Source organism: Hyperolius riggenbachi, chromosome 12, assembly GCF_040937935.1.
Source record: "Hyperolius riggenbachi isolate aHypRig1 chromosome 12, aHypRig1.pri, whole genome shotgun sequence".
Taxonomy (NCBI): domain Eukaryota; kingdom Metazoa; phylum Chordata; class Amphibia; order Anura; family Hyperoliidae; genus Hyperolius; species Hyperolius riggenbachi.
This window is the reverse complement of record NC_090657.1, coordinates 99,547,656-99,571,356: the sequence shown is the minus strand read 5'-3', so window position 1 is coordinate 99,571,356 and position 23,701 is coordinate 99,547,656. Positions and strand designations below refer to the sequence as shown.

The window sequence follows — 23,701 nt, the reverse complement described above, 5'->3', positions numbered from 1 at the left end:
ATTTTAATATTTAATTGCGTATTGTGCTAAGGAGTATCTGCATTGTTCATCTTTTCAGACACTGCTTTATTTGATCTGCAGAAGGCGGAAGCTGAGTGTGCTCTGCGAAACACGTTATCGTTTTTGTGTCTGATTATTAAAATGTCTTTCTTATATTGGCGTTGCCCTTTCTTCTTAGAGGTAAGCCATTTTACTGTATGTTTATTACATCCATGATTATTTTTTGGGGCGCCTTCTCCCTCCCAGTGATGTTTCTTGCGATTGTTTCTTGCAATTCAATCACCAGAAAACAATTGTGATCGTCAGAAATCGCAAACGTGCCACAATCGCTGCAGTGTGAGTAATCCCATAGAATTACTTGTGCAGCAGTTGGCTTTCCTGATCCCTGGAAAAAAGCGCCTGGGCCCTTTTCCACTAGTGCGATTGCATTTGCTGAATCGCAAAAGTGCGAATCACTAGCGATTTTAAAATCGCTAGGTTTTGCTAAATCACATAGGAATCTCGGTAGGTTATTTTCACTACCGCGATTCAATTTTTACACAAACGCGATCGCGCGTTGGAGCAATTATTGCCACGGTTTTGCTATGCCCTGCAGTGCATAGCAATATCATAAAAGCTATCGCCGGGAAAAAAGGATTTTGCTGAATCGCAATCACTAGCAATTAGCTTTAACGCTAGCGATTGCAAGTGGAAAAGGGCCCCGAGTGTGACAGAGCCCTAAAATTGCACCAAACTAGTAATCGCATGTACTGAAGCTGAAAAAAAAATTGCTTCTCTCACCCGTGTCACATGCATACATGCATTATTATTCTTTTCATTAGTGTGGCCAGGCTGTAGCAGGCAAGGCATGGCATGGCATGGCATGCAGGCAGCGCACACTGACTGACATGCATTGCACACACATTATGGCTAGATCTGTCAGTCTCTCCTGGACTGTTCCATTCACAGGCCAGCCTGGGGGTGCGTGTTCCGGCACGGCGGGCCCTCAGCAGCTCAGTGACACAGAGGTGACATGTATGCAGCAGTATTGCGGTATCCCTGAAGCTCCCTCACGGAGGGAAGTCGCCGCTGGGCGGGAGCTCCCTCTGTCCTCCCGCTCCGGGTCACGTCTCCCGCTTCCACCCCCCGCCTGCTGTCTGGCATGCCGCGGCCCGTACCGCCCACTCCAGCCAGCCATCTTGTCCGGAGCGGGGACCGGAGCGGCTGTCCCGGGATTACCGGAGCGGGGGGAGGAGGAGGCGCTGCTGTATCACATCTCCGTGCATGGCGTGCGGTGACAGCGGCGGGGGGATGAGCTTCTGCTAGCCCATGCCCCGGGAGGGGGGTCCCGGTCACTAGATCTGTGCCCAGCCATGGCCTCCAACTGCAGCAGCAGTGTAGCCGCCGTAGTGGGCAGCGCCAGCAAGACCAAGACCAAGAAGAAGCACTTCGTGTGCCAGAAGGTGAAGCTCTTCCGAGCCAGCGAGCCCCTCCTCAGTGTGCTCATGTGGGGGGTCAACCACACGGTAAGCGGGCCCTCCCTGTGTGTGACGCCCCCCGGCCTCCGTACAGGCATCTCTGCAGCCTCATCCCATCCATAGTGCATGTGCATTGTGCTATCCTAGGAGCTGTCTGATGTCCCAGCATGTGACAATCTCTACAGCCTCCTTCTGTTATGGTCCCCATCCTTGTATAGCCAATAGTGTGTACATTAAACACCTTCATCACTAGGACTTGTTTGATCTCTCAGGAATTGCCAATTATTGCATCCTCCTCAATCCATAGTGTGTGGTACATTGTATGTACAACCATGTCTGGATTGCCACATATCTCTTGTACTATGGAATGAATGATGTGTGAATGGGGCTTGTCTGAGGTACCAGCATTTGATAATTACTGCAGTCTCCTTCCATGGTCCCCATCCTAATATTGTACATTGTATCTACCAATAGGGTGTTAATTGTACACCTCTATCACTAGGACTTGTGTTATGTCTCAGGAAATGCCAATCACTGCAGTCTCATCCTTCTATCCTTATAGTGGATACGTTGTATCCATAACCATTTCTGGAGCTCTACACATGTTTGCATTGTCTCAGATCTCTAAGGGATCATGTATGATGTGTGGATGGGGCTTGTCTGATGTCCCATAATGTCGTGCCACAATAAATTATCAGTGTGTAGTGTGAAAGAGGTCATAGGGAAACATAGATATTACCTTGCACAGTTAAATGTTATTGCTGAGATGACATCTGAGGTGCAAGGTAATGTCCATGTTTCTCTATGGGCTCTTTCACACAGTACACTATGAACTGAAGCTTTTTTACAATGCACTGCTATGGAACAACTGATCAGTTAAATGCATCAGTTTTTCAGTTTTTCCTACTTGAGCGTAGAATGGACATTTCTTGTCCATTCTCCGCTCATTATGAAACTGACAGTGAACTGCTCCTATATAACATTGGAGTCTTTCACACTTGTCAGTGTGCAACAGATTTATGAGATCCACTGCAGTAAGCGAACCGCACTTAGCCGCAATAATCCTGGGCCAGGCCTATGCGTTTCCCTGTATAGCCTATAAAGGTAACACATCTGTCCTGGGCTACAGGGGACCATCAGAGCAGACACTACACTGTCTGCTCCCACTGGCCACACGTGATCCGGCTACAGATGGGAACAGAGCCTAAAAGAACAGAGCCTGCTCCTTTCACACTAATGCTTGGTTCACACATAAATCTGTAAAATTCCAGTCCTGTCAGTTTTGCATTAGTTTTCTATCTGTTTTACCTGACAGCATTGGAACTGTACTACTTTTATGTTCGAACGCATCCATAGAAAACAGATACAAAACTGACACCTTTTATGTGTGAACCAAGCCATAGAAAACTCATACGAAACGGAGGCCAACTGTCAAAAACTGACAGGACACCTTTTATTTGTGAACCCAGCCTAAGGGCCCTTTTCCACGAGCAGTTGATAGGCAGTGATCAAACTCTCACAACTGCTTGCTGCTTCCTGGTAACTGCTCACTTCTGCTTGGTAACTACTCTGAGTGCGCAGTTCTGTGGAAAAGGGCCCTAAGTCAGTTGCTGTCATTTATAACAGAACAGACAACTGATGTGCAGCCCGGGTGAAGGTACTGTCCATGTTTCCCTATGGCTCACTTCACATGTGGTTTAACGGAAATCTTTTCCCAATTCATTGCTGTGGAACAACTGATCAGTTAAACAAAGGAGAGTGAGATGAATGTTCACTTTTACGAAAAAACAGAGACAGCAGGAGCCCAATAGTACAATATTTCACATTTCCTGGATATTATGGAATGAAAAAAAGTATACTCACAAACGTAGGTTGCAGTAAGTGGCATCCAGCCAGGGCGAGCATAAACCCGTCTCTTGGGCAATTCAGTTTTGGCCAGATCAGAAGGTGGTTGCACTCTTAAAAAATGGGGAGGTGGGAAATGCCCAACAGGGGTAAAGAGGCGCCCAGGAGTGATACAACTTTGTTAAAAGCACAAAATTGGCGGTGCACCCACGAAACGCGTAACCTGTGCAAAATAAAAACTTTTATCTTGGAGAGAGAAGTCTCATCCAATTTTGTGCTTTTAACAAAGTTGTATCACTCTTGGGCATCTCTTTACCCCTGTTGGGCATTTCCACCTCCCCACCCCCCCTGGGGGGTTGTATATTGGTCTGCAGTGGTTCTAACCATCTGCAGAACTAGTGTACTCTGATCAGTTAAAATGCATCAGTTTTTTAGCATACAGTGTGAAACCTTCCTTACTGTCCACCAATGTGGCTGTAATTGTGATTGAAACAACCTTAGATTTTTGTTTTTATTTTATTCTGTCAATGGGCTACAGTTATTCAGTTTTTGTTCCTGAGTATTTGTTGCATCTACATGTAGTGGAATTAGTGGGGTCTGAGCTGGTATGTTATACAAGGCTAATCAGATTTGGAAGCTGATGATTAATGAACAGACAGCTTGACTAATTAATCAATCAGTCTGTTAATTAATCAGCAGCTTCCGAATCTGATTACATTTGGGCTGAATTCCAGTTCAGCCCCTGCTAATTCTGTTTCCTGTAAAAATAAAAAATATTGTTCAGTCAGACAAATTTAATCTGTGATGATGAGTCCAAGTTCTGTGATGTTCCAGGGAAGGCAAAGATAAAAAATCCTGGAGATGGTGTTTTTTTTTTTTTTTTTTGGAAGGCTGAGAAGTTGGAGGGTTGTAGCCAGGTTAGGGCCAGTTTACACATGTTTCCCGGGGATTTCTCATTTAGACGGTGCTAATCGTTTTTTGTTCTGTCATCGTCTTTAGCCCACTAGGTGGAGGTGAAAACGGCAAACCTAGCTGATCATGGCATGGCTACAGGGATTTGGATGCATAATCGCGGTGTACCCGCTCTGTCACACAGGAGTTTTAGTGTCTTTAATTGCTTATTGTGGGTTGCACAGTTCATGCTGCAGTCCATAGAGACTGATATAGAGCCCTGGGCCCTTTATTCAGTTCAATTTTATCCTGTGTTTTCTTCTAGGACATAATTTTTAGGCTGCTTTCACAAAGGGACGTTACAGGCGCACGTTAGTGCAACCTGTAATGCAGCCCAACGCACAGTAATGAAAAATCAATGGGCTGTTCAGTGCCCACGTTGGGTTACATTGTAACGCTACACGTTAAGTGAAAGAACAGCATGCAGTACGTTATACACGGCTAAGCCGCGTTAGACTGTTTGCACATGCTCAGTAATGTTGGAGGAGGAGGGGAGAGTCCGCTATTGCGGCCAGCCACATAGCTAATTAATATTCACTGCACTGTGTGACGTGCAGTGTTTACTTCCTGGAGTGGCCGCTTTGTGTGGCGATTGGCTGGCGGGACCACGTGGCCCGCATGCGTCAAAAAGTACGCATCACGGCAGCATCAAGAGCCGCATAACGCGGCTCAATCTGACGTCCAACTTCAACACCACCATGCATTGCGTTAGGGGCACGTTATGCGACCTTAAAGTGAACCTTAAGCCAGGATCGTTTTTCAAAATGAAGATATTACCTAAATCTTCCTTCCCAGCCCTGCAATTTCGCTTGTGTAGCGCCGCTCTGGAGCCTTTAGTTACATTGTTACTGGCAGGGTGATTGATTATAATTTATTCAAAATGGAGCTGCTGGCCGGAACTATTTCCGGGTCAGCCAGCGCTTGTTAGCTTCCTGCGTCTCCTGCCTCCTAGCTACGCTCGCTCATGCACTGCTTCTAGGCAATGCAAATCGCGCCGTGCACGCGCGCCCCCGCGCCGTGCACGCGCGCGCACGCTTCTAATGTTCAGGCACTCGCACAGCTCAGTACAGGCAGCGGCGCCGGCGGCAGAAGGACCCAGCGAGGAAGGAATGATTGACGTGTTTACTATCCTGGGTCATTCGCCGTCAGGCGCCGACAGGGCTGGCTGTCAGGGCGGATTTATGGGAAACAGAGGACCAGATAAGAAAACAAACACTGCGGTAAGACTCTTATCTGGCTCCTCTACTGTGCACACTGTCAGGTTTAAAAAAAAAAAGGTTGGCTTAAGTGCCTCTTTAACGTCGCATCTAACGCAACGTCTTAGTGGGAAAGCCTGAATCTTCTGTTTAAATTAACTTTTCAGCACTTTGCTGTTGAAAAAGTGCCAAAAAGTAGGTTTAAAAAAAAAAAAAAAAGTATTGTCAAAATGATTACCGTATATTTTCTTGCATGTTGTTGACTTGAGGATGCTTTCACAGTGGGACATTAACCACTTCACCACTGAGGGGTTTTACCCCTTGAACACCAGAGCAATTTTCACCTTTCAGCGCTCCTTCCATTCATTCGTCTATAACTTTATTACTTATCACAATGAAATGAACTATATCTTGTTTTTTTCGCCACCAATTAGGCTTTCTTTAGGTGGGACATTATGCCAAGAATTATTTTATTCTAAATGTGTTTTAATGGGAAAATAGGAAAAAATGTGGGAAAAAATTATTATTTTTCAGTTTTCGGCCATTATAGTTTTTAAATAATGCATGCTACTGTAATTAAAACCCATGAAATGTATTTGCCCATTTGTCCCGGTTATAAAACTGTTTAAATTATGTCCCTATCACAATATTTGGCGCCAATATTTTATTTGGAAATAAAGGTGCATTTTTTTAAGTTTTACATCCATCCCTAATTACAAGCCCGTAGTTTATAAAGTAACAGTGTTATACCCTCTTGACATAAATATTTAAAAAGTTCAGTCCCTAAGGTAACTATTCATGTTTTTTTTTTTAATATATATATATATATATATATATATATATATATATATATATATATATATATATATATATATATATATATATATATATATATATATATATATATATATATATATATATATATATATATTATATATATTTTTTTTTTTTTAATTACAAAAAAAAAAATTGGGGAGTGTGGGAGGTCATGAGTTAATTTATTATGGAAAACGAATGCATTTGTATATGTAAATTGCTTTAGGGTGTAGTTTTACTATTTGGCCACAAGATGGCCACAGTGCGTTTGTTTACATGCGATCTGTAAGCGTCCGGAAGGACGCTTACAGGAAGCAGTACGAGGCTGGGCACATCACAATGATCGCGCTGTTTCTAATAGAAGCAGCGGATCATTGCGGGGGCTTAGATCAACGAACGGGAATGGATTTTCCCGTTCATTGATCTCCGAGCGGGTGGCGGCGCGCACGAGCGGCGGGAGCGCGGACAGCGGCGGTAGCGCGGAAGGTACGGATTTCTCCGTCCCTTGGTTTTTTAGGGGGGAAAAAAGGAGACATTCGTACCACGGGGGGTAAAGTGGTTAAAGTCCCATGTTACAGCAGCACGTTACAGCAGCCTGTAACGCAGCCCAACTCATAGTAATGAAAAATCAATGTGCTGTTCAGAGTGCCCACGTTGCATTACATTGTAACGCTGCACGTTCTAGGAAAGTGCAGCATGCTGTGCGTTAGACCTGAACGATTTGAGGAAAAAATTTAAATTGAGCGATTTCTGTCTGAAATTGCAATTTCGATTTGATTCACGATTTTCTGCAAATCAAGCTTCGTTCCCCCTCTGTGCCCGTCTCTCTTTGCCTCTTTATGCCTTCTCTGGGTCTCTCTTGCCCCCTTTGTGTCTCTGTTCCCGCTCTGTTTCTCTCTGTGTCTCTCTGTGCCCACTCTGTCTTTATGTGCCTCCTCTGTCCCCCAAGCTGTATCAGTTCTGAACATGGCTTCCATCACGAGTCCAGCGATGCCTGTCTATCCACTTCGCCTCCTGCAGGCTCATGTGACATACAGGAACCTGGAGTTTTGCCAAGCACAAGAGTCGGCAGACGGCGATAGAGGATGGACAGCATTGGACTCATGTGGAAGGTATGTCCAACGCTGCGGGCCACACACCCTGGGACCTTGGGGAAGTTTGAAGCCGTTTCTTCAAACTTCCCCATGTGGAAATGCCGTGATCGCGATAATTGCTGCTTTGACTATTCCGAAATTGTGATCTTGGTGATTGCGATTTCGGTTTAAATTCGATTTATCTTTCAGGCCTACTGTGCGTTATACTGGGCTTTAGCTGCATTAGACTGCTTGCACATGCTCAGTGACTAGCCACATGGCTAATTAATATTCACTGCACTGTGGTGACTTAACCTGGACTCGTAGTGTTGTCTGGATTATGAATGAATCGTTCATTTGATCCGGATCTTTTTTGTGAGTCGAATCATCTGGATCATCACAATGAACGATTCGGTTCACAGTGGATGTCTGTCTGGAAGAAACAAGTACACACAGAATGTAAAGTGCAGGGAAAGTCGTGTCCTGCTAGTCATTTCACCCCCAGTCTGCTTCACTAGTAAAATGATTCAAATTATTTGGTTCAAAGATCCAGATGTTTTCAATGATCCGATTCGAATCATCCAAATCCTTGAAAAGATCCGGACTTCCCATCACTATCCTGGAGCGGCTGTTCTATCAGTATAGATAGAACGAAAACAGCGCACCAAGAGCTGCATAATGCGGCTCAATCTGACGACCAACTTCAACACCACCATGTGTTGCATTAGGGGCACGTTATGCAACCTTAACGTCCCCTAAAACGCAATGTCTTGGTGTGAAAGAGGCCTAAAAGTACCAAAAATATCACCAAGGAGAAAATGTAGGAGAAAAAGGTTAATTGCATATGGGCCCATATGCAATTAACTGTTTCACCTGAATTTTCTCCAGGTTATATTTTCACAACCTTTCAATAAAATGCATTTTTTTTAAATACCAGCAGGCAAAAAAAATAATCAAAATCACTTTGAATAGTACCTTTTCACCTACTTTTTGGTACTTTTTCAATATCAAAGTGCTGAAAGTTATTTCTTAAAAAGAAGTTCAAAGATTATCTGCTAGGAGAAACTCCTATTGTTACATCCTGGCCCATATGCAACTCACCTTTTCTCCTGAGTTTTCTACTAGGAGATCATTTTTCAACTTCTTTTTAAAATAACTTTTCAGCATTCAGCAATTGTGCCAAAAAGTAGGTTAAAAATGATTTTCAAAATTATATTTTCTTGGTTGCTGTTGGCTTAAAAGGCATTTTATTTAAAAGGTCTGAACATAATTCCAATGAGAAATGCTAGAGAAAAGGTTAATTGCATATGGGCCTATATGCCTTTTAAACGACCAGCAAGCGAAAAAATCAAAATAACTTAATAGTATGTTTTTGTTCTACTTTTTGGTACGGTTTCAATTGTAAAGTGCTGAGAAGTTATTTTAAAAAGTTGAAAAATTATCTCCTAGGAGAAAACTCAGGAGAAAAAGTGAATTTCATATGGGCCACAGTGAGAGAATGGCTGAGTAAGAGCTGGTAGGTCAGAAGAGCTTAATTGTTTTTGGGTACCTGTATTTTTTGCCTGCTGTATGCTATTACATATATTTATCCTATGTAGTTATCCAATTCTTGGTTATGGTTTCTCTTTAATATAGAAAGCATTCTAAAACCTTCAGAGTAAAGAGCCTGTACAATTTTCATAAGTTTCCATTTGCTTGTAAAAGAAGGATTTGAAGTAAAGGTCAGTTAGAATTACAGCTTGACTGCTAAAATCAGTGCTTTCCCATTTATGTGATAGCAGTTAGCAGTGTAAATGCTTTTTGGCATAAACAGTGTCTTTCAGTGCATCGATTAGTAAATGCATAAAGAAGCAAAAACCTTTTGTGTAAAAAGTATCTTCTGCTGTGTATCACAGGTGCCTATGTCTTCACTTCCAAAACACAGATGCCTCTTTTGCAGACCTTTCCCTGGCAACCTGGTCTCGTCACCCTATGTCGCTGCCTTTTGCTTATGCACTGCACGCTGCTCTCCAACTTCTTCCAACGCTTCCTCCTTCACAGCCAAACTTCCAGCTGTGAAGGTGAATGTGTCGGGAAGGATGGAGAGCAGTGTGCTGTGGCGAGAGGCTGTGACATAGGTAAGCTAACCTCTGCTGTGGCCAGCACTCCCGTACACACTGGTACAGTTTTGCTTTTGGCAAAACTGTTCTCGCTTATCTTTGCTCATCAGTGTGCTCTTGCTTTTCACAGCCCAGTCTGCAGGCCTATGACCGGTCAGGTGGTCAGGGTGTGTAGAACAGTGATCCTGACCTGCTGAATTTCTCAGCTTAAGAACAGTGAGGGCCCAAAATCATGATGGCATGCTGAGATGGAAGAGGTGGAGTTCCCTTTTTTTTTTTTTTTTTGGACAGGATAGGGAACAATTTTAAGCACTGCATTACATAAAACATGTTAGGAGTATAGCGTGTTTAGCTTTAGTGTTTTCTGTAAATTACGTGAAGACTTCTGCAGCACTGATATTTGTTGCAGTTTCATTATGAAAATGGAATTTCCCTTTACCTGACACTTATGGATATTCACAAAGCTTTCTGAATTGCCGACCAGTTGGGAAAGAACCCACAATGGTTGTTAGCTGAATGGATTGGGACTTCAATGACTTTCCCCGGCAATGTTTCTGCTGATTGTTGTCTTCAGGTTCCATTCCGTTCCTGACCTCTCCTAATATTTCACTGGTCCGTCAATCATATCTCAGGAAGTGGTTGTGCACAAATGCTTTTGAATTTGGTCTGCATGACTTCGGAACTGCACATGCTTTTGCACTACAGAAAGCCGTGCATGAGCACTTCTTCTCACTGAAAGAATCACTGGAACCACCCCTTGGTGAACTTCTAGGATGTTGTGAACAGAAAAGTTAGCAGAACAGGAAACTGGTGGGGCCGAAAAGCGAAGGAACAGCAGGAAAAATGGCACAAGTTAGTTTCAACATAGTCTAGGTATGCTCTAAGGAGACCCAAGCTAATTTTGGTTCAGAAACAATTGCCTAAGGAGAGGGAAAACTGTATCCTCTAGTCTAGAGGCTTCTCAAGCTGTCCTCTGTGCCTCTGCTACTTCCTGTAATCCTCCTACTTATCAGGACCGCGCTCCCCTCCTGGCACGAGTATGGCTGAGCCTGCGCAGTAGCATGGAGCTGTTCGTGCACAGGTGTCTCCGGCTTACTGCACAGACGCGGCCGTGCTTGAAGAGGGGCAATGCCCTGATCAAGTTATCAGCAAACCCTTCCTTGGTAATCTTTGGAGGGTCCGTGAGCGGCAACAGGGGACCGGAGGACGCCTCTATACGGTGCGATTTAACCCACATCTACACGGTACAATTTTCCATCAGATAGACGGATCTATTGGATAGATCTAGTAAGAAATTGCATCGTGTGGAGGCCTCCAAATTGTTTCAGATCAATAGATTTTGCTTTGATAAGTACTCAAAATCTATTGCAAAATCGAATGCTATCCGATTGAGCCAACAGGGTCTGACAGAACCAACAGGTTTTGGGCCAGTCCATCTCCTCATGGGGGATTCTCAGGTCTTTTTTTTTTTTTTTTTCTTTTTTTTTCAACAGCATTTCCTGAACAGCAGTTTAACCTCCCTGGCATTCTAATTCCCCAGGATTTCCGTGCAAAAAGTGGTACAATTAATTTTCATAACCTTTTTTCCTGTAACTTACCAAAATGAGTCAAGCAAGAGTTTAGTATACATTGAATATAATGAAAGTGTCCAACACAAATTATTTTCAAAAATAAAATAAAATGTATTAATGACGAACAGAAATAGCTTGCATTTTTAATCAATGCAGAAATATGCAGAAATAAATAAATGGAGGCAGAAAAAAAAAATACAGTCTAGAGGTTTTCCCCTAAAACACCTCTTTAGTGTGGTACACCTTTAAGCAAGGGATTGCACAAAGTGCCTCATCACAGTCCGGCAATACGTACGGGTCTCCTTGCGCATTTTTTGTCCCGTCGGGGCCTTTTTTGGCACAGCAGACCACACACCTTCCTGTAGGTTGTTCCTTGTGTGCGGTCGGTGGCAGATATTCTGGAAAGTGCCGTCCAGAAAGTCGTGCCGGGTTCACAACATAAGACGCCCTGCGCCCCGGTCTAGCTGCTGATTCCGGTGGGGGATGCTTTACGCATATGGCTTCAGTAAGTTGCCACACAAAATCATGGTGCAGTACAGGCCTGTCACTGTTTTCTTTGTAAAGCACATATGCGTTCCAAAGGCACTGTTCCAGTAGATGGTGGAATTTTTTTTTTTAAAATAATATTTCTGCTGCTGTTTGCAGACAGCCGGGTAAAAGGTCATGGCTCCATCAGCCCTGTCCACACCTCCCATCGTGTGGTTTTAGTCCATGACTGCTTTGGGCTTGTCCACCTCCTGTTTACCTCTGGTAGTGGTGCGCACAGTTTCAGCATTGTGCACCGTGCTGAGGATGCACACGTCCCGCTTGTCCCTCCACCGCAGAGCCATGATTTTCCTCCTCTGCCAGGCAACAACCTCTCCTTTCTTCAGCTTCCTGGCAGAAAAGGTCGGTGGCATATGGCGTCGGTTAGGCCTCACCGTACCATATGCGTCAGTCGCGTGCTGGATCAGGTGGTCGTACAGTTCTGGGGAGGTATAAAAATTGTCCGTAGTAAGACCGTACCCCTGATCCAGCAATGGCTCGATAAGCGTGAGCACAGAGGAGGTAGCACACCCAAACTTGCTGTACTGCGGTGCAAATTTGGTGCCTTTGCCTGTGTAGATAAGAGTTCCAGATGTATCCAGACTTGGCCTCACAGAGCATGAAGGACTTCACTCCAAAGCGGGCCCTTTTGGATGCAATGAACTGCACCCAGCTGAGTCTCCCCTTGTACGCCATGATACTTTCGTTCATGGTGATGTCTTGATCCGGTACGTAGACACCCCTGAAGTTGGCGACAATGAGCTGGTATATCCTTGGGAGCGGGATGGGTGGCCTCATCAAAGTCCTCACTGTTGCTGAAGTGCAGGTACTTCATGATGAGGGTGAAGCGGGGCTCGGACATAACAGATCCAAAGAAAGGTGTGGTGAGGATCTTGTTAGTGGTCCGGTACCACTTCTGCAGCGGCTTTCCCAACACTCCCTGGAGCATGATGAGGCCCAGGAACACCCAGATGTCATCGCAGGTGACAGGTCCCCATTTCCTGCTCCTAGAGAACCTGCGTAGAGGAGCACCCTGCTGCTGCTGCGCTGCATATCATTGGTCTCTTCCACAATCTTCTGGATGACCTCATCGGTGAGAAACAGCTCCAAGTAGGACAGCGGGCTGTGGTCACATGCGATCTGCCCAGGTACCCCAGTGAAAGGGAGCCTGGGTGGCGGAGCTTGTGACCGTCTCTCCAGCTCACACCACGTGCGTGCAATACTCACTGGCTCCTCGTCACCATCACTGCTCTCGGACTCTAAAGACAGGTCCCTGAGGATCTCGCTGTCCGTAGTTTCCTCAACGAGTGACTGCTCACTGTCTCTTCCCTCCAGGACATCCAGCAGCTCCTGGTCACACAAACACCTCCGGGAGCTCGAGGCCATGACCCCATGCAGGATACGGGGTCAAAGGTCAGCGACAGAAAAAAATATCCAGCAAAGACAAGCACACAGATTACAGCAGTCTTCAGAAAGACTAGAACTGCAATACTGTATGAAGCAAAGGCAGGAAATCACTATCAAAGCACAAAAATCACAAGAGTTAGCTGACAAGCAGATTAGCAATTGGACACTGAGGACTCTGAAAGAGGAAGAAGTAGTAACAGCCCACCCTTTTACACTGTGTACAGGTGTTTGCTAACAACTTTAATTACAGTAATGTGATTGGGTTTACTGTGGCTGTGTGTAATGATGTAAGTACTGATGTAATTCATGCGCCGCCCAGCAGGGGGTGCATGATCAGCATCATGGGAAGGTCCTGGGCATCGCCATCTTGCCTTTCAGGCGATCAGGCCGGAGGAGAGGGAAGGGGAGCCCGGGAGGAAGAAGCCAGCAGCAGCTGCTGGATGCAGCGAAAGCGCCACTGATCAGAGCGGTGCGTGCCTGACACTGCATGACGAGCTGAGCACGTCTGTAACGTTTTCAGCAAGTTTTGTTTGGACCCGCTCAGCTCGTCCGTAACGCTAGGCTGGTTAACTGCCAAAATAGTAAGATACCAGCCAGCCTCCCTACTCACTTGCACACTATTTTGTCAGTTAGACTTTGCAACTGCTGTTGAAAACAAAGAAAAACCTGAGAATCCCCCATGAGGAGATGGACTGGCCCAAAACCTGTCAGTAAGGGCCCTTTTCCACTAGTAATCACAAACGCCAGTGATTGCGATTTTTCATAAATTTTGTTATGCGATTGTGATTTTTCATTTGCATTGCATTATCCCTCTTTAAATCGCTCCAGAAAGCGATTGCGATTTGTAAATCGAATCACTGTAGTGAAAAATACTTTTCATGATTTTTATGATAAAGTGGCAACCTTAGCGATTTTTTTAAAATCACTAGTGATTTGCCATTTTGTGATTCAGCTGTGCAGCGGAAAAAGGACCTAATGTCAGATTTTAACTGCCTACTTTTTTCGTGATAGTGGTACTTTAAAATCCTTTGGCAAGTAAAACTTTTCTCATAAGCATTATGCTGTCTGTGTAATCGGCTGTTTGTCTAGAGTTAAGATTTACTACAGGACTATGGTATTTCCTGTTGATTACAGATATACATTAGGACATGCAGATGAAGTCGAGTAGTGCTTTGGTCACATGTTTGCAGGGTTTGTCTCCTTGGTGGCAAAGCTGACTTGTCTTGCCTTCAGCATAATTTGTCTGCAAATAGCAATGTTCATTCTTGTGAATCCTAATGTAGGGAGTCAACCATGCAATAAGAGGCACACCTATTCTATACATGCTGGTATCACAGGACTGTGCCCATGTTAGACGCAAACTGATGTATAAACTAGGCATTGCAACTTTCAGTCGATTCCAGCCCTACCTGTTTCAGTTCCAGGTAGCTTTATTTTACAATACTTTTCAATAGATGACAAAAATTGTATCTGTCTACTTTTTTTTTTTTTTTTTTTTTTTTTTTAATTCTCCTTTTGTATCATCTGTCATTTTCTAAAGTTTTTTTATATTTAATTTATAGTACCCATAGTCAGATCTATACTTTCTGCTATTTCTAGACCTGCTGTCTTTTAAATGACAAGAAAAACAAAAGTTTGCTTTCCTAGAACAGAAAGAATTTGCGATTAATTCAAGTTGGAGTGAGCTTGAGATATCTCCCAGAGCAACACTGCTGAATATATGGGCTTTTAGGACCATTGTAGTCCCTTACACACTCCAATGAGTTCTGGGTCACCATGAGCTTGCTGGTTAGTCTGTACCTCTCGGATTTACAAGCCCTACTCCATAGAGCCAAATTAATCCATGCCATGCACTGATGAGGATCAAACAATCCGAAACAGTCTGTATGCATGTTGGATTATTATTACAAATTAACAAGCTGACACATCATTGCATTCCAGCGGTTCTGGAGGTGTGTTTAGCTTCTAAGGGTACAATGGTTAATTTGCATATATTCAGCAGTGATGCCTTGGGAGACATCTCAAGCTCACTCCAACCTGAATTATCACAAATTCTTTCTGTTTTAGGAAAGCAAACTTTTGTTTTTCTTAACATTTTAGTAAGGGGGCTTTTAGGACCATTGTAGTCCCTTACACACTCCAATGAGTTCTGGGTCACCATGAGCTTGCTGGTTAGTCTACATATTTAACCACTTCAGGATTCGGCGTACGCTTAACTACGCCCCTGAATCCTGAAGTGGATTGCATGGAGCGGCCGTTCCATGTCAGTTCACGGAGGGTGTCTCCGTGAACACCCTGCGAGCCTCCGATCGTGGCTCGCAGGGTAAATGTAAACACACGGGGAAGATCTTCCCCTCTGATTGGCCGGGGACCGCCGGCACCTGATAGGCTGAAGCCTATCCTATCCGGCGCAGGACGGAATTCCGTCCTGCGCCGCTCACAGGGGGAGGTAGAGGGAGGGAAGGGGAAGGCGGCCAGGAAGCGCTGCGGAGGGGGGCTTTGAAGAGAGCCCCCCCCGCAAGCGCAAGCAGCCGGCGGCGATCAGACCCCCCCAGCAGGACATCCCCCTAGTGGGGAAAAAAGGGGGGAAGTCTGATCGGCCTGGCTGCTAGCTGATCGGTGCTGCGGGCTGGAGAGCCCACGCAGCACCGATCAGCAAAACCACCCGGTATCCGGAAGTGGTTAAATGACAAAAATCTATTGTGGTCTAAGCAAAGTTTGACTTTTCAAAATTAAAAAGTTAGATACTTGTGTCTTCCTTGACACAAGTATCCTCGCTTCTCGGCCTTTTGGCTAAGATCAAGTGTAGTATCTGTTCATAATTCTCAGGGGCTGATTGAATGGATCTATACAATGGTCGAGGCTGAATGGCTGAGGGCTTTGCTTAGGCGTACTGCCCTTTGAAGTGGCGCTCCAGGTGCACCTGAAAAAACCTGAGATGTGGCAGATCTAAGGCGGAAGTAGGGTGCTTTGGTCTGTACTGCCCATATGCATAGCCGACTAACGCAGCTCCCCGGCCTTTTGGCTAGGGAGAGTGCGGAATTTTTATCACTCCGGCCGCAAGGTCGGGGCAAGCTTGCTGGCACCGGGGACTTCGGTTCCCAGGGGACTTCGGTTCCCACCTGGCTCCCTCTCGGGGGAGCCACGGACCATGTGGATGGCCACGTGGCCCAGGCCCTGTGGGCAACCACAGGGCAGTCCAGGGTCCTCCAGCCCTTCGGGTGTTGGAGGATGCCGCCAGTGTCCTCCAACCCTCGGGGAGGAGGATGCTTAGTACCCCCTGCGCCGATGGCAAAGGGGGATATGTTCCCTTCGGGGAACACCGGAAGGGCCCTGCTGTATTGTGGGGCCTGTGGCTACTCGTGCACGTTTTGTGGGGGTGCTTTAGGGCACTCACACTTTTTCCGTGCACGGGGCTAATAGCCTTGCTTACCCGGGACTCCTGTTGCTTGCAACAGGAGCCAAGAAAGCTAAAAAAACAAAAAAAAAAAAAAAAAAAAACTTGTCTTCCTTGAGCTTTTTCTTGTTTGCAGCCATGCTCCTGTCTCTGTACAAGCGTACCGTGCATGCGTTAATATGGTCCACACCTGCGTAGTAGCACAAAGCTGCTCATGCATGGAATTCAAAGCTGTGCTCAAGGAGCTTCATGCTATTGCATAGGTGCGGACCGTGCTAGCACATGCACAGTACAGCGAAGCTCATACATGGATAGGAGCGTGGCGATGAAGGCATATCTGACAAGCCCTTTTTGTATATGCTTAGATTCTCCCAGTGCTGGATCGGTGGGGTTGAGGATGATGGGGGAAACCTCTGGACTATTCAGATGCTTCTCTCTACTGAGAGAAGTACCTAACCTTTTTGCTTTGCCCTGCTCCAGGTTCTCTTTAGCCGAACATTTGTATAGCACTTTTCTCTTGTCTGACTCAAAGCGCTCAAGAGCTGCAGCTTCTGGGACGCGCTCAAGAGGCCACCCTGCGGTGTTAGGGAGTGTTGCCTTTAACTCCTTACTGAATAGGTACTGACCCTAGCTAGGATGTGAACCCTGGTCTCTCATGTCACAGGCAGTGCCCTTAACCAGTACACTATCCAGCCACTCTTACCAGAAGTGACATGTGATAGACATGTGTATGTACAGTGCCTAGCACACAAATAACTATGCTGTGTTCCTTTTTTTTTCTTTCTCTGCCTGAAAGAGTTAAATATCATGTATGTAAGTGGCTGACTCAGTCCTGACTCAGGCAGGAAGTGACTACAGTGTGACGCTCACTGATAAGAAATTCCCCTTTTTATCTTTCTTGCTCTCAGAAGCCATTTTCTGCTAGGAAATTGTTTTATAGTTGGAATTTCTTATCGGTGAGGATCACACTGTAGTCACTTTCTGACTGAGTCAGCCACTTACATACCTGATATTTAACTCTTTCAGGCAGAGAAAGAAAAAAGGAACACATCATAGTTATTAGTGTGCTAGGCACTGTACCTACACATGTCTATCTCCTCATGTCACATGTCACTTCGGGTATCCTTTAAGGCTTTGCACACATGCTGGATAGTTTTTGGTCGAGTCAACATGTTGACCTGTCTCTGCCAAGAATCTCTAGCATGTGTACAGTGGTCTCAATGCAGCGTCCAAGTGCACGCCAGGGCTATTCTCCTTCTTACTCCTCCTGATATATTGTGCAACGTGTTGTACAGGCTAGTGGCGTGTCCGTACAGCACTCAGCCCTGAACTGTCGCCTATGGGATCAAATCCTGATCGCTCCAGGCGACGATCCTCTTACATTTGTATGTTGCTTTAGGCTGCCTAGATAACAATAGTATTCTGTTTGTTGCGCATTTCACGTTGAGTGTAGCACTAGTTTAAGAATTGCTTGCAAAAAACTCACAAATCACACTAAAAACACCGGTAAGCACTTAAAATCGCTCACAAAAGCGCTTAGGGCCCTTTTCCACCTGCAATCGCTAGCGTTCACGCTGAACGCTAGCGATTGCTGAATCGCAAAACCGGCGATTCCCCCGACGTTTGCGGCCGCGATTTTGCTATGCACTGCATAGCAAAATCGCGGCAATTATCGCTCCGCCGCGCATTCGCGACAAAAGCGAATCGCGGTAGTGGAAATGACCTACCGCGATTCCTATGTTAAAAAGCAAACCGTAGCGATTGTAAAATCGCTAGCGGTTTGCGGTTTTGCGATTCAGCCAGCGCAAACGCGCTGGTGGAAAAGGGCCCTAAGTGCTTGCAATTAGTGTGAGATAGAGTTGCAGAGTACTCAGCAAACTCATGGTGAACCAGAACGCCTAAGAGTGTGTAAGGGGCTACAATGGGCCAAAAAGCCCTCTTCGTGAAATGCTATCGAAATAAAGTTTTCTTTCTTAAAGGACAACCGAGATGACATGATGAAATAGAGAGGTGCATATACAGTGGCAAGCATACAGACACTTGTGCTGTGCTCCTTTTTTCTTTTTTTCCCAGCCTGAAAGCGTTTATAATTAGCTATGGAACTGACCATAATAATCTATGGACTGATTTAATCTGAATTTGATCTGGAGATCATCACTGCTTTGTACTGCTTGATGCAGATGAGAATGTACTCTCCTATCTGACAATGCTCTTACAAAGTATGGGTATTCCTAATAAGCGTTGGATAAATTTATCAAAATATGCACCAGGAATGCCATAGTTACATAGTTATTTGGCTTGAAAAAAAGACATAGATCCTACGAGTTCAACCAGAAAATAAAGTACAACACCAGCCCGCTCCCTCACATATCCCTGCTGATCCAGAGGAAGGTGAAAAACCCTAAGGCCCCATTCACATTTAAAGCGTTTTGGTGGCGATTTCGGCAAAGCACTCAAACGCTAGCGCTTTAAAACCCTATGGGCCCGTTCTTACTTGGGCGATTAACGCAAATCGGCAAACTCGTAGCCTGCACTATTTTCAGGCGAGTTCCCGGCGATCAGGTTTCAGTGCTATAGAAGCGCTAGACGCAATCGTGGAAAAATCTCCGCAGTGTCCAGTGATTTTTTTTTTTCGCGAGTAATGGCGGAAAAATCACTCCTGCAAAACGCCGGCGGTAATCGCCTGTTTTTTGCGCTTTTAAGTGTGAATGGGGCCTTAAGGCACGTTCACACTAGAGGCATTTTTCACCCCCCCCCCAAATCTCCTGGAAAGCACTTACACCATTATTCTCTATGAGACAGTTCTCATCTGAGTGGTTCGTATCTGATCTGCTCAGAAAAGCGGTGCATGGGCCATTTTTGAGGCGATTTTGCCTCAATGGAAGGTATAGGAAAAAAAACAAACGCTCCCAAAATTGCTTTTTGCAGCGATTGCGTTCGCGTTTTAAGAATAAATGCAATGTATTTATTCTTTTCCGGATCAAAGAGTTCACTTCCTGAATGACGTCAGGAAGTATAAAAACTCAATCGCTCAGCAAAACCGCTTAGAAAAGCGGTTCACAAAAAAGCGCACAGGAAATCGCCAGGAATCGGAAATAAAAATTGCCTCAAAAAACCCCAAAAGGAACACAATGTGAACAAGGCCTTCAGGGCACGGTCCAATTCCTTCCAAACTCCAGATGGCAATCGGATAAAATCTCTGAATCAACATCACTGGGCATTACCTAGTAATTTATAGCCATGGATGTCTTTCAATGCAAGCAAAGCATCTAAGCCCCCTTTAAATGCAGATTTAGAATTTGCCATAACTACTTCCTGTGGCAATGCATTCCACATCTTAATCACTCTTACTGTAAAGAACCCTTTCGTAAAAAAAAAAATGGCTAAAATGTTTTTCCTCCATGCGCAGATCATGTTATTTAATCCTTTGTGAAAGCCTAGGGACAAAAAGCTCATCTGCCAAGCTTCTATATTGCCCTCCGATGTATTTATACATGTTAATTAGATCCCCTTTTCTCCTGGTTAAATAAACCCAGTTTATCTAACCTTTCTTGGTAAGTGAGATCTTCCAACCCTCGTATCAATTTTGTTGCTAGTCTCCGCTCTAAAACTGCAATATCTTTCCTGGAATGTGGTGCCCAGAACTGAATTCCGTATTCCAGATGTGGCCTTACTAGAGAGTTCAACAGGGGCAATATTATGCTAGCATCTCGAGTTTTTATTTCCCTTTTAATGCATCCCACAATTTTATTAGCTTTAGCTGCAGCGGCTTGGCATTGAATATGATTTAACTTGTTGATGAGTACCCCTAAGTCCTTCTCCAAGTTTGATGTCCCCATCTGTATGCTGTTTATTTTGTATGGTGCTAGACCATAGCTTTAATACAATTTTCATTTGATTGTTAATTATATTAACCACTTCACCACTGAGGGGTTTTACCCCCTGACCACCAGAGCAATTTTCACCTTTCAGCGCTCCTTCCATTCATTCGTCTATAACTTTATTATTACTTATCCCAATGAAATGAACTATATCTTGTTTTTTTTGCCACCAATTAGGCTTTCTTTAGGTGGGACATTATGCCAAGAATTATTTTATTCTAAATGTGTTTTAATGGGGAAATAGGAAAAAATGTGGGAAAAAATTATTATTTTTCAGTTTTTGGCCATTATAGTTTTTAAATAAAGCATGCTACTGTAATTAAAACCCATGAAATGTATTAACCCATTTGTCCCGGTTATAAAACCATTTAAATTATGTCCCTATCACAATGTTTGGTGACAATATTTTATTTGGAAATAAAGGTGCATTTTTTTCAGTTTTGCATCCATCCCTAATTACAAGCCCGCAGTTTATAAAGTAACAGTGTTATACCCTCTTGACATAAATATTTAAAAAGTTCAGTCCCTAAGGTAACTATTTATGTTTTTTTTTTTTGTTATTTTTTTTTTTTTTTTTTTTTAATTACAAAAAAAAAATTAAAATTGGGGAGTGTGGGAGGTAATGAGTTAATTTATTGTGTAAATGTAATGTTTGTATATGTAAAATGCTTTTAGGGTGTAGTTTACTATTTGGCCACAAGATGGCCACAGAGTGTTTGTTGTTACATGCGACTTCCGGACGCTTACAGGAAGCAGTAGGAGGCTGGGAGACTCACAATGATCTCGCTGTTTCTGAAAGAAGCAGCAGATCATTGCGGGGGCTAGATCAACGAACGGGAATTGATTTTCCCGTTCATTGATCTCCGGGCGGGCGGCGGCATGCACAAGCGGCGGGTGCGCGCGCACGAGCGGCGGGAGCGCGGAAGGTACGGATTTTTCCGTCCCTGGTTTTTTAGGAGGGAAAAAAGGGGCGGAGAAATTCGTACCGCTGGGGGTAAAGTGGTTAAATATGGTATTGTGTATTACAAATATTGTACAGTGTTTGCCTAGCCATACCACCATATGCTATTTGATATTTTTAATAGATGTTAGGTTCAATAAAAAATATGAAATCAACAAAAATAGTGTTAGCGCTCTCGCCTTGCAGCACTGGATCCCCGGTTCGAATCCCAGCCGGGGCACTATCTGCACAGAGTTTGTATGTTCTCCCCATGTCTGTGTGGGTACTCCTGGAACTCCGGTTTCCTCCCACATCCCAAAAAACCTACAAATAAGTTAATTAATAAGTAAACCTACACTGAGAAGGATATGGATTTTTCCTTTTAAAATACCCGTTGCCTGGCTCTCCTGCTGATCTTGTGTCTTTATTACTTTTAGCCACAGACCCTGAACAAGCATGAAGATCAGGTGCTCTGACTGAAGTCAGACTGGATTAGCTGCATGCCTGTTTCCACTACTACATACAAAGCAGGACTGACAAGCAACTAGTATTGTTTAAAAGGAAACATCCATATCCCTCTCAGTTAAGGTTCCCTTTAAAATTGGCCCTAGGCTACGATACATATACTACACAATGCATACATATGACTATGGTAGGGACTAGATTGTGAACCCCTCTGAGGGACAGTTAGCGACAAGAAAATATACTCTGTACAGCGCTGTCTAATAAGCTGACACTATATAAATGCTAAAATACATAAAATAAAAATACATTAAAACCTTGGGCCGCCTCGATTGATATTCACGATTATCAAGCATTCGTTACTTAGGAAAGACTATTCCTTCTTCACATTGATGAGGATTGGGGTTGAAGGGGCACAGTGGGTAGGGTTATGTTCAAACATCATCTCCTATAGCTTTGTGCTGTAATATCTGTTCTACTGATGGTTTGAATATTGAGAAAGGTACAGTACAACTCTGATAAACTATTGATATTGGTTCTTGACTGAGCTCACAATTTAAATGTCCTTCCTTTACGCAGACTAGAACGCATTTAGCCGATTCATTTAACCTCCTTGGCGGTATTCCCGAGCTAGGGTCGGGATGGAAAACCGCAGCTAAGAGTGGTAATCCCGACCTCTGCTCGGGGTACCTGCCGGGAGGATACTGCAGAGCAATGCACGCAGCGGGCATTTGTACATACCTCCCTGGGGAATCCCGATGTCGGCCGCCATTTCTCCTTCCTCTCCTCCGGGGCTCTGCTTCCTCCTGGCGAGATTACCTGCTGTCGTAACGACAGCCGGCAATTACACTTTAGAGTTGCAGCGCCACCCGGAGGATGGAGGCATAACTGCAGCGCTGGAGCCAGGGAGGTGAGTGATTTTAAAACTGCTGCAGATCTCCCTGGCAGCATGATTTTTTTTCCCCCAAGTTTTAGGGCCTGAAAGGATGCAAAAAAATTGCACCGCTTTTAGACCCTAAAATCCGGAAAGAATCATAACCCCAAGGGGGTTAAAGCACACGTGAACTGAGAGGAATTTGGAGGCTGACGCATTTATTACCTTTTAAACTATACCAGTTGCCTGGCTGTGCTGCTACTCTTCCGGCATTTAATACTTTTAGCCAAAGACCCTGAACAAGCATGCCAAAATTGGTGCTCTGACAAGATTAGCCACATAAAAACAAGGAACACCAAGAGCCCAATAGTGTAATATGTACTGGTAAATGGTTACTAGAGAGAGTAAATATTAATACTCACAAACCAGGGTTACCATTAGGCAACCACTGTAAAAGCAGGTGGGGAGATTCTCCTGACCCCATTCAGGAATAAGAAGTCGCTCTCTGTAGATGAGGAAAAGGGGGTTCAACCCTCCACCCAGGGTGGACTCCATATTATGCAGGAGAACAGAGGCGCCAAAAGGATAAAAGGAAGTTAAATGAGCTTAAAAAACCAAATTCTTGGTAAATAGAGGAGGTAGTGGTGGACTTGCCTCCTCCAAGTAGACACACAACGACTGTAGTAAACACAGTCAATATATTTTATTTATGAACTCCAAATATGCAACGTGTTTCGCAGGTTTGATCCCGCTTCATCAGGCAATAACAACGTAGCAATAGCATATGTGGTCAGTAGAAGAGCCAGGCACCTCTGTGAGGTGCCTGACTTTTCTACTGACCACATACGCTCTTGCTGTTGGGAGACTGTTAGACGGCAAAATCGCTGTTTAAGTACTGGTACAGCGCTGCGATCTGTAGCAGCGCTGTACTGGGGACAGCCGTGTGACACGGCTGTTCCCTCCAGAGGCTCAGGGGTGATCGGCTGTCATGAAGCCTATGACATCTAATCACAGGGGTTGGCTGGCGGGGGGAGGGATGGGGGAGTGCAAGAAAGTAAAAAAAACATTTATTAAAAAAACAAAACAAAAAAAACAGAACATAAACATCTGGTGGGCGATCAGACCCCACCAACAGAGAGCTCTGTTGGTGGGGAGAAAAGGAGGGGGGAATTACTTGTGTGCTGTCATGTGGCCCTGCAGCTTGGCC

The 23,701-nt window shown here is 44.6% G+C and overlaps 1 protein-coding gene and 1 pseudogene across 1 annotated transcript in view; both read left to right on the top strand.

The window, feature by feature from the left end:
* Positions 1 to 1,115: 1,115 nt before the first annotated feature.
* PIP4K2B (phosphatidylinositol-5-phosphate 4-kinase type 2 beta) overlaps positions 1,116 to 23,701 on the top strand; it is a 51,775-nt gene continuing 29,189 nt past the window's right edge. Inside the window, exon 1 of the mRNA XM_068264311.1 lies at positions 1,116 to 1,505. Coding sequence (XP_068120412.1) covers positions 1,353 to 1,505 — 153 coding nt within the window. The 5' untranslated portion in view covers positions 1,116 to 1,352. The remainder of the gene's footprint in view (positions 1,506 to 23,701) is intronic.
* Positions 15,714 to 15,877, top strand: LOC137542634 (U2 spliceosomal RNA; annotated as a pseudogene).